This window comes from Leptopilina heterotoma, unplaced genomic scaffold (genome assembly GCF_015476425.1).
Source record: "Leptopilina heterotoma isolate Lh14 unplaced genomic scaffold, ASM1547642v1 Lhet_95, whole genome shotgun sequence".
Classification (NCBI taxonomy): domain Eukaryota; kingdom Metazoa; phylum Arthropoda; class Insecta; order Hymenoptera; family Figitidae; genus Leptopilina; species Leptopilina heterotoma.
The window spans coordinates 1334716-1346751 of NW_025111202.1; the positions used below are offsets into that span (position 1 = coordinate 1334716).

A 12036-nucleotide genomic window follows, 5' to 3' on the forward strand; every position below is an offset into this window, starting at 1 on the left:
TAAAAATAATTGGATTTCAGTGAAGAATATTGTTATTTAAGAAGATAATTTTGTGTTAAAACTTTTAAAATAATTAAATGATTTTAAAAAATCCATTCTTGTCAAAAATAGAAAAAATTTGAAGGTTTTCTATTAGAATTTGCGGTGATTCGTGGTAACTTCGTAGTTTATAAGGCAGTCAAAAAAGACACCAAAATTCATAATTTTCTTATGGATTCTAAAAATTTAATTTTTCCCAGTATTTTTCATAAAAATCCCTAACTTTTCCCTGATTTCTCTGACCTGTGGCAACGCTGTAATTGTCTTTAGTTTGGGGGTTGTTGTTGTTTTGATTTTATAGTTCACTTCCCAACTATTCTTAATTTTTTCGCTTCATCCTTTTCGTTGAATTTGGCGTTTTCTTGGCCTTTCTTGATTATTAGTTGAAGGTTGAGGTTCGCCGAAAATAAATTGCCTTCGTTTTTCTTGTGTCGATATTAGAGGTAATTTAAAATATTTTTAGGTATTGGACATTGATTTAATTTCTCTTGCTGTTCATGATCAACATCCATTGATTATTTTTAATGAATTAAAAATGTTAAAGGTCCATTAGGACGAAATCATTAAATTAAAAATCTCGAAAAAAATATGAGACTTTAAAATAGTGATTTTGACTTTTACTTTTGTATTTGATTTGAGGAAAAAGGAATGAAGAGAAAATGTATGCATATTTAAAGTAAAAGTAAGTACATTTTCGCTTTCTCGATTTAATTGGTATAAGTATGAACGTTCTGTGTAATGGGAAAAAATGTAATATGAGAGACGGTAGAAAGGTTCAGTGTAAGCTTTTGTGACAAAGGTTAATTGCAAAACGCACCAGTTCGTTTAGGTTAAGGCGCCAAGGTACAATACGTAATAAACCTTGGAACCACATCACAGGCAGCCTATTTTGTCTTGTTAAACACCATCACAAAGGATTTTACAATATTTGCTTTATTTTCAACAATTTCTGAATTACAAAGGGAAAGACATAATTTTACAGTTGAAAACAAAAGTATAGCTACTAGAGGCAATAACATTTTTAAAATATTGCACATTTCCTGTTTAACTGGAGAGTGAAGATAATATTAGAATATTAGATTATCTCTAATAATTTCAAGTTTTTTTATTTAGACTTTCGAGTAGGTATATGGGTCATGGAGGGTTCACTTGAACAAACTCAGTACATAGCAAATGGTTGAGCAGGGATGCGCCTTAACGAGCTCCGTTGCCGTGACCATATCCCATAAGGATCCGCGGTCCTGATAAGGATCGATTCAATTATCTATTCAATTACTGCGCGATTCGTGATAACCTCGGGTGTCTTTAAAATTCAATAGGAGTTTGAGAGTTATTTTTTATTCAATGAAATTAAAATTACGCGACAATTTCCCATTTTTATTCCTTATTATTCTAAATTAATCCACTTGATCGAGGAGAAGTAATTATACAATAACATGTTTTCAAGAATCTATTACTGTACAATGTCCAATATCAGTTGAACATAAAACACTTGCTATTAATATACACACAGAGATTTGAATTTTTTTAAGTTTAGTAGGTCATAAAGTTGACGTAGAGGAATGGTGAGACTGGAGTTCCGATCGAAGATGGCAAGGTATGAAATCGAATTCCTTTTGACCGACCCTATGTCGACCCAGACTCAGCCATCTTGAAATTCCATGGAATCGCAATATCAAACTGTTTAAAATAAGACATAAAAAAATCGAAATTTTTTTAAAACATGTTTTAGTTGATTGAAATTATGAGACTGCTTTCAGAAACTGCATATGGTGCTGTAAAAGGATCCATTTCGAAAACCATGTTTAAATAAGAGATGAGACATTTTACATAATAACTTTATGTACAGATTTCATGCAAAATTCACTCAATGTTCTTCTTTAGTGACTTCACCTTTGTCCCTTTTGCATCGCGGCAACTATAAGAATCACGAGATTCTCTTCCACATGAAAGTGCAAATTTTTTAAATTCTATATACTGTTGATGAAATTGCAGTGTTCCACATACCCAAGCCACGTTCTAAAAATGCTAACAAAGAATTGAAATAAATTCAAGGAGCCAGTGGTTTTAGTTTTACAAAAAAAAATATATTTCAGTCATTTTTCATACATTGCGAACTCAATGAAGCAGATGGAAAATTGAATGTATTTCCAAATTTATAAAAAACCAGTGGCAGGGTTGCCACGCAACATAAAAACCTGGAAATGTTAGGAAATTTTATAAACCTTGAAAAAACCTGGAAAAGACAGGGAATTTTCAATGAACTTAATTAGAAATTATAGAGAAATTAGATTTTTGAATCTATCTTCAATTATGTTCAAAAATTGAAAAAAAATCCTGATCAAAATTACAATTATTTTTATAAAAAATAAAATTCTTCTCCAAAAATTCAAATATTTTGAAAAATTTTAATAAAATTCTTGACAAAATTTCAATTATTTTTAACGATTTTCCTCAATTCAATAATTTTTAATATCTACTGTATCTTAATAAAATTTGCAATAAAATTTAAATTATTTAAAAAAATTTCGATAAAATTCTAAGCAAATATTTAATTATTTTTTAAAATAATAAAAGTTTCACAGGAATTCAATTTTTTACAACTTTAAAAAAAAAAATGTCTTCCCAATAATTCCATTATTTTTATAAATATAATAAACTTTTTTTTAGGAATTTCAAAACTTTAATGGCTTATCTTCCAAAGAATTAAATTATTTTGATAAATATCAAAATTCTTGCTAAAAATGCAATTATTTTCAAGAATTTTAATAAATTTCTTTGTAAAATTAAATTATTTTCAGGAATTTGAATAACATTTTTTGCAAAATTCCGATATTTTCAGAAATTTTTATAAAATTCTATACAAAATTTAATTATTCTGAGGGATTTTAATAAAATTCTTTGCTAAATTCAATTATTTTCATAAATAGCAATATTTATCACAAGAATAATAATTAAATATTTAAGAAGTTATCGATGGTTTCGAAAAATTTTATACTTTTGAAGAAATTTGTAAATAAATGTAATAGAAATTTTTTTTTAGTATATATATCTAATCATTTTGCGGGTGAAGTACACGCAGAAAACGTTGTACTTTTGTACACGTTGACAAAAAGATTGTTTATGTAGAACTATCAAATTTATTTTGTTGTCCTAACATTTAAAATTTTTTCTAATAACAATAAATATGTTGAGGTAAGAAAAAATTTTGTTACAACAACAACAAAAATTTGTTAGTTCTATATTAAAAATTCTTTTTTTTCTGTGTAGAATATTCTTTAGAGTCAGGGAAAAAGACAAAGTTTTGTCTAGAAATCAGGGAGTTATTTAATTTTTGGTAAAATATAAATGTTGTTTTTTTCGATTTTTAACCTGCGGAAAAGTCAGGGAATTTGAAATGAGCAAAAGCGTGGCAACCCTGAGTGGAAATGTTTTGATTAGCGGTATAAAAAAATAAGAAGTAAAGCGCCTTACAATTAGTAAGATGGTTAACTTATTAATTAACATTTGATTAACGCGATAGACAAAGGTGGAACTTTAGGGAACATGATAGGGTGAGGGCTGGGAGATAACAATATTCTCAGGTGCGCTAGGTACACGATAAGAATTTCGGGAAAAGAGGATGGAGGAAGGAATCTATAAAAGCGATATGGTTAGTCTCCAGTCACGTTCAACTATTAACCCTAAGAGAATCGGAAACGTTCAACGACCAAAACCACCATCAGCTCTATTTCCTTCCCTTTAGAGTCAGTGAGGACGATTTCTCTTTAGTCCTGCGTTCACTCTATACATGTATATGTATATCTAAGCCAACAGCTTTCAACGCTCTTATCGCTCCACACTTAGACCTCTTAATATCAGACGAGCATCTGAAATATTCATGAAATTAATAACTTGGAAAGTGGAACACGCCAAATGAACAAAATAGTTTTTACTAGATTAGACTTGTTTTTAAATATATAACTTCTTCAAAATCTATTAATAACCACTTTGCTTTAATTTCGAATGGAAGAAATTCCCTAACAGACAGAGAAGTAATTGTTTTCTGCTACAAAAGAGTGCTTTTATTTTTTAATGTAAATTGTAACTGAAAATTATAGTTGAAATGAAATCGGCGCCTAGAGAAAATATTTACATATGCCCTTAAGCGCTGCGTTTGTAAATTGCGAATAGAACACAAGTACATTTTTCAGGCTTATTTTTTGAAATTTTTTCTTCTCCCCGAGTCGTGAATACTTGACGTTTAAAAACCTATAGGCATATGTGTATACATAGCAAGTACATTACCACATGCGCAAAGTATTTCGCGCAGAACACAGGGTGGGTTATCAGCTTGAGTGGGACATTGGTGGGGAAGGGGTCGGCAGACGGAACGGCTGATTCGCCAACTGAAGATGAGATTCAGTCGGCCGGCGAATTCGCGTGCCGAGTGCTCGCGTTTGGGAGGATAATTTTGCGAAACCAAAACTCACCCCCTCTCACCCTCCCTCTTCTTAGAAATTTACAATCGTGAGTGTTGATTCTTTTTTTCGGCTATGAGCTGGCCTAGTGATTTTTACTTTCGGATTCGAGAAACTAGACTAACCGTGTTAAAAAGTTTTTATTGAAAAGTTTATTAGTGAATTCACCAGCTCAAAAGTAATTTTCAAACTTCTTGGATAATGGAATATTTTTAAATCTGAAGAAAGAAATAGTGAAACAGTGAAATTCAAGACTTACAACGAAACTTGACATGTTTTTTATCAAACACTTCTTGAGCTGAAGAAATTCCAGTAAAATGATTTTAATTTCTCCATGTTCTCCATTGGGAATTTAATATATTTGCAGTAGCTGGAGAATCCAGAGGATTGACGACGATTTTCAATTCATACATATCGCCGAACGCAATACTTGTACGTGACTTTAATATTCTTTTAAAACGTGAATGAGATGATAAAAATTGTTCTTCATGTGTAGAAAGTCGGAATATCTTTATGGCATATCTTTGCATCACGTGATCGGTATTTTGAAAGTAAAGTATGTTTTAAACAGTGAAACAGTTGTACCGAAAGGAAATGAAAATAGGTGAGTTAATTTAAAGGAAATTTGTCAATAATTTTTGTGAATGGATAAAAAAAAGTTTTAATCAGGAATATTTTTTAAAAAATTTTATTCAGTTTTCCAATATCAGTAATAGAGATGAGAAATTATGAATTTAATAAAATTTTCTGCTATCGTATGTATGTGGATAGAAAAATGAAGAATCTATATAAATACCAATAAAAATAGATTACATTTTTCTATGTAGCAATTTTATATGATATTAAAAATTTGATGAATTTTAGATGGCGAGAAATTATGTGCAACATACTAATAAGTACCAATTTTAGAGGCAAGTCATGGAAAGTCGTGTTGGATAATTGAAACCAAATTCTTATTTATAAAGGTGTCTAACTGTCCATTTAACGAGAGAGTTATAAAATTGATACCTAAAATACACATCTTGAGGCGTTTTTCCACATATTTAGAACTTGAAGTAGAGGCAAAAAGGTTAAATAGCAGCAGTGATTCCATTCGTTGAACTTAATCACAACAGTTTGCCGGAAGCTTATTTGGCCATTATCGTCCAAGTTTTGCTCGATATCGGGAAAGAGAGAATCCATTGGCATGCCACGCTGTTGTAACGATGACGCGGAAGATAAAGCCAGATTAGACGAGTAACTTTAAAGTGAAGTCTAATGAAGCTTCTCGCCAACTATTTTCAACGGATCACACGTAAAACTTAATCATTCTACTTTCAATTCACATTAAAGTAGTCAAGAAAAAGTACTTTTCGTTTTTATGTGTCAAATAAAAACTTGAAAGTTTATTTCAAAGATTAAGCCATTGATATATCTTATTAGGGATGCCTTTAATTTTTACTCTTCATTCCATTTTCCAAACTAATGAATAAATAATAGTTTAAAAGGATTTTTTAAAAAGATTTTTATTTCACATTTCTTTAATTTTGTAAAGTGAGATTTAAAATTGAATGATGCATTGGGCAAGTAGAGTAGTAATATCAACGTTTCGTCAGACCGCAGCTTCGTTGCTCGATGGATAATTAATTGCGTCGCCGGAGACCAGCATAACGCCCGCTGAATAGTCGAGAAAGTTTAGTCCCGCGTCCTGTGTCTCTTTGTCTAGTATAGAAATTCGCTCGTAGATGACATTTCACAGGAAATTGATAATTACCTAATTATCTTCATTTACAATTAATTTATTTCTTTCCTTCTCATGAAAACATGGCTAACCAGTATTAAAAATATTTCATCTCAATTTCTTCCCTTTACTAAAAAGTAAAAAGTGGCGAATAATAATAATAACTGAAAACAATTCTTTTTTAAAAATAAAACATATCTTCTGTATGGAAAATGTTGACACGAAATTCTTAGAGTGTGAGCAAAAGAAAATTTCAATTCAAGTAAACTAAACTAGTTTTACTTTTGTGTATATGTTATCAGTTTTTTATGTTCTCAAGTACTCGTGTACATATAATACACTGAATTTAGGATAAATCAATGGAATATCCATTTCGTTTCCAATTTTCCCTATTTCCCCCTATCAATTTTTCCCATCTCTCTCTCTCGCCCTCCCCCTTCGGCAATGAGATATATCTTTGACGTTTTAGAAAATAGGGGAAAAACATGCAAAAAAAAGTCAGTTCCCCACATGTGTCGCATTACATCTCCTGGTCAGCGAGTTTTCGAGCTCACTTCATTTCCTTTTTATTTCTTCATTTCTCGACTTCTCTTTATTACTTTATTTTTCCTTTTTTTTACTGGAAAATTCGTACGTTTTGCAGTCTCTGGACTCCATTTGGTCTAGACACGCGTTTAGTAACGAGCACTGAATTTCCCGGCGTTATCGAAAACTGATAACGTTAGAAGGATAATTTGCAGGATTATGCGCATTTCGTGAAAATTAAATTTTCCATTTTTCGTCGAGATCGTTATTTACGGAGATCGTTTCTTTCGTATTTAGATGGCTTTATTTTAGAATCTTGATAAAGCATTTGGAACTTTGTCTCTGAAAATAATTTTTGGGGGAATGAATATTAATCTTTAGATAACTCAACTAATATTATTTAAAGTAGTCTTTTAAGTAATAAGGAGGTAATTTCAAGTTAACGAAATTTTCATCTGTAGATGATATATCAAATTTTTTTTACTATTTTACCCAAATTTTTTATCACATTGTTATGGAAAGGAATTCATTCATAGTCTCTTCAAGTCTAAATAAATAAAATTTCGTTTAAAAATGTACAGATAAGAGATATAAAGAAGTGTGGTTCAAATTTTTATTTTATTCAATTTATAATGTACCTAAAGAAAAAACTTTTCCTGAATAATGAACTTGATAAGCAGATTATATTTACAACATGGAAATTAAAAAATAAATCATTATTACTGGGTATGTATTTTAAAGTTGGGTATAATGTTAAAATAGGATGAAGTAAGTTTTTATTTAATTTCTCTACTCAAATAAAAAACTCCAACGAGATGTTACGTATCATAAAGTTTTGGACCACAGTTTCAAAAAGTTTTTATTGCGGTGTAACATTCACGAATAGTTTGGCGTATAAACCTTTTATCTTTGGTTTGTTTTTCTTTTTAATTCTAACTCTCTATGGTATTACAGTTATATAACGAGAATAAAAGTAAAATTATCTTTTTATTAATATAATGTACATTCACGTGTGAATAATTTTATATTTCTCTTATTTTGACGAGCGCATTGATGATGCAGTGATGAAAAATTTCATAGAGGATTTTTATCACAAAAGTTATGAAAATTGTTTTAAACTTTTTAAATGATAGAATTTTTAATTTAGATTTGATTTGATTCTATATTATTTATGTGTATTCAAGTGGACAAACATATAATATGTCAATTCATTTGTAATCAATAATTGCATTTCAATGCAACACTTAACAAATGCATACAGCAATTTGAAATTAATTTGCTACAGGCGATATTTATATATACAATAATTTATATAGCTACATGGCAATTGCTTGATGCTTTATACTTGATAATATAGTTTATAACTATCTACTATTGAAATCGATGAAATTATATTAAGTTTATTTTTTCTTCATCAATTTTTCTTTGTATTACAATTAATAAGTTCTCTCAGCAATTGTATCGATCGAAAAAGATTAGAAATTAAATTACTTTTTTTATTTCAACTATTTGCTTAATGAAATAAACAAGTAATTGAGATATAAATTTGTTAAGGATATCAATTTGAGACAAAAAAAACTGTGAAGTTTATCAATCTGCATTTTTCTATTAGACAATATTTCGTGACTACTCCGTATATTTCCTCCCGTACACTTTTTCGTTTCTTTTATAGCTTTTTTATTGATGTATCTCTTCCATCTGAAATAGAATATAATGATAGTCGTTTTGAAAATTATTAGACCCCGCCCAAAGAGCATTTAAATGCAAGTCGTTCATTATTGGCTGCAAGTTTGTGAAAGAGAATGTCTAACTACATCACATCTTTTCGTAATTTATAAGGATTTTGAAGGGTTTAAAACTGTAGGTAATAATGTAACGTGCAAGAGACAGATTACTGAGTTATTGTAGCAATTATATTATATATATAATTTTTGACTATTTATTTGATGAAAGAAAATGCTCGAGAGAGAAGTGAAGTGAAGTGACAGTGAGAGAGTGAGAGAGTAAGAGACGAGTGTAATTGTTGAGAACGAGCTGATAAACGTTCATTTCGCGTATATATATATGCATTGTAATATTGTTACATGTGTTCGTTTAACGTCAACGCCGCTGAGTTCGCCGATCTCAAATTGTAGTCGCGATGAGATTTAACGTTCTACACGAGTCAGGAATTTCTTATCCGACCTGAATTCCATCTCTGTCGTAAAATAGTCAAGCACTACAAGACCAAAGACGTTGCTCGTCATCTTGCCAAAGGGAATGTAAAATTACAACCACGATGAGAGATTCTAAGATTATATATACTCGTTATTTTCCCCAACTACTGCCTTTATTCATTCAATTGAAAAAGTTTAAATCAGGTTTGAATCGTGACAAATGAACTTGTTACACTATACGCAGATCTAAACTCTGAAAAATGGTGTATACAAACAGAATTTTGTCATTATAATTAATTTGTTGAAACAAGAAAGAGAAAAAAGCAATTTTTTCAACATGAAACACGACCGCAACTCGACCAATTGTTTTTCATGCACACTTTGCCCTCTTCCGTTAATTTCATTGCGTTTTTCATGCATTAAAAAACGCAAACCAAGCTTCATGTAAAAGCTCGTCAAAGCGTAGAGAGATTTAAAGATTTCCATGTGATACCTAAAACAATGGTTTTGGATGCATGTAAAAATCCCAGTACCATCCATTTTTAGCCCTTGAATGTGTACCGCAGTCACCAACGAGTTCGCTCTAGAAATTGACGCTTTTCACTCGTCTATTAGTGCTGCTCTTGCAACATCATTGGTTTCGTCGAAAAAACGCTGTGAAAACAAACAAAAATAGGAAAAAAAACTACGCTCAGAGACGAAATGAATTGTTTACCCCAATATACGAACCTTCATTTGACAAAGTGCACATGAATCAGTAGTAACGTTCTTTTGGTCAGATAGACAGACAGACAGACAGACAGACCGACCGACCGACAGACAGACAACGAGTAAATGTAACAAAGAAAATGAAATTAAATTTTCAATTCTGCTTCAATGGGACAAAGGAGAAAATTTAATTTTAAATTGACTGACGCGCGTAATTAACTTATATTTGGATTTTCAAACCAATACAATTTTTTCCTTTGAGAATACTCTATCTACTTGAGTGGCACTATTCTCAGCTTGAAAATAAGACTTTAAGTTCCCTCACACTGACAAGCGAATGTTATTCTTATTCCAAACAAAATGGTGTTTTTCTTCCTTTTGGAGTGTCGCTCGAGAATAAAATGCCTTTCAAACTGCAAGATCCGTCGACTCGCGGCACGTGTTATACTCGCGGAGAAATTGCGACTGGGATACAATTTCGCAGCTGAGAGGAACTCGACGGATAGAAGACTTGTTTAGAGTCGACCATACAGTCAGGAAATCCAAAGAAGAACTATACAAAAACGCAGGGTATTGAATGCGAGAGAGAGAAAGAGAGAGTTGAAAATTAAGAAATATTTCATTTCCCATACAATTGCTTTGAATATCCTTTACCCCAAGTGCGAAAACCCACTCGGTCCAGCATTTACTTAAGTGATATGTAATCTATTACTCTTTGGGCAAACATTTGTAAAAAAATTAAAATTTATAAAACAAAACTTATATTTAGTATTTTCAAACAAATTTCTTTCCTTGAAATTCAAGTTTCATAGTTTATTTTTATTTATGACATCGAAAAGCAAAAGCAAAAATGTAGTGAAGTAAAAATAAAGAAAAAGTATAAAAGTGACTTTTGTTCTCAAGTTTTACGTTCTGATTTTATTTCTCACAAATCGTCAGTAAAGAGGACGTGTAAGATTCCAGGGAAGAAAAAAACACAGTACCTTAGAAGAAGAAGCACAGAAATTTGTAAATTTATTACTCAATTTGTCAAACTGCGTTGGCCTACAATTATCACTTAATACTTAACATTTTTTACTCTCTAAATTTAAATTAGTAAAAATGTTTACTGAATTAGTGACTGACTTATTGCTTTTAAATTCGTAAATTCAGTTAATTTTACTAAAATGAATAGTAATTTCTACCAATTTATTAGTAAACCTTACTAATTAAAAAGCAAAAATTCAGTCACTAATTCAGTAAACATTTTTACTAATTCATATTTAGAGAGTAAGATTGAATTAGAAATTTATAATTTTATCTTAATCAGGCGAACCTTGAGAAGTTAACATTTTTTAAAAATATCAACTTTGCTCTTTGCCGGAAAGTTTTCAAAACAGAACAGATATTAAGCTTTTATTAGAAATTTAATTAAAAAATTTGGATCCCCTTAATTTAACTATGTAAATTATTAATTTTTTTACTCAAGTGAAACTGTTTGCAACCTTTTGTTTGGACTTATTAAAGATGAGAAAAGCGTGGAAATCTCATTTCTCTTTCTGCTGTCAGACTTTCCACTGGCTAGCAAACTACCATAACACCAGGTCACCATTTATTTTGATCGACTATATCATTCAGACTAGAAACAAGCGTGTTTTAAAAACAAACATGTACGTGCTGAAAATGACCTGAAAATTTAATTCGACGCACGTTCAACAAAAATTGCCTGTCCTCCGTGAAAAAAAGTTCATTTTTGTATTCGTCGGTTTCACTGTTGAACAAAATTGACAATTAAATTCATGTAACTTTTAAAGAACGAGTTCTGTTTTTAATATTTTGAATTTCGTTTTTATAAATATGTTTAATAAGTATAATTAATATTAATAAATAAAATCTTTATATAATTGATTGATTGATATGTTACGTATGCGTCTTAAAATGAAAAAGGATAAAATTTTCTTTTGAAAAGGAGTGTCATGATTTATGACATATGAAAACAATCACAATATAAACTTGAAATATAATGCTCTGCCGCAATTCTATAGATAATTTCAATATTCATGATTTTAATATTCGCTTTCAATCAAAAAACGTTTGGATCGAGAATTCATTGAAATTCAACCAATAACGTTACTGATTTTATATAACTCGACTCTTTTCGAATTAATTATGCATTCAGTAGTAGGTATTTATTTTTATATTTTACAGGCAATGAACAGAAATCCCTGGTTAAGCGATTATTATTGAATGCAATAAACGAGTAATAAATCATAAAAGTTAACACAATATTTAATAGCTAATTTTCTTAATTTTATTTCATTTTTAATAGGTAGGCTTTTGCCAATAAATAAATTATGTTTTCCAATTTTTTGAATCCAAAAATAAATTATAATTGAAGTTGTTTTAATTTTTGAATTGCACTGGTAAATGAGAATGAATAAAATAAGTA

The 12036-nt window shown here is 30.1% G+C and overlaps 1 protein-coding gene across 10 annotated transcripts in view; it reads left to right on the forward strand.

Moving 5' to 3' along the window:
* The window catches only part of LOC122512123 (agrin-like), a 196109-nt gene that overhangs the window by 62692 nt on the left and 121381 nt on the right, over positions 1 to 12036 (forward strand). For 2 of the 10 annotated variants that reach the window (XM_043627776.1, XM_043627781.1), the window contains exon 1: positions 4272 to 5103. The exons of 4 other annotated variants lie outside the window; for them this stretch is intronic. Coding sequence is in view for 2 of the 6 variants with exons in the window: in XM_043627785.1 (XP_043483720.1) it covers positions 5094 to 5103 (10 nt within the window). In the remaining 4 variants the exon portion in view is untranslated. Of the gene's footprint in view, positions 1 to 4270; positions 5104 to 12036 lie in introns of those variants that run through there. 4 more of the 10 variants (XM_043627785.1, XM_043627786.1, XM_043627778.1 and 1 more) reach the window with 3 other exon arrangements.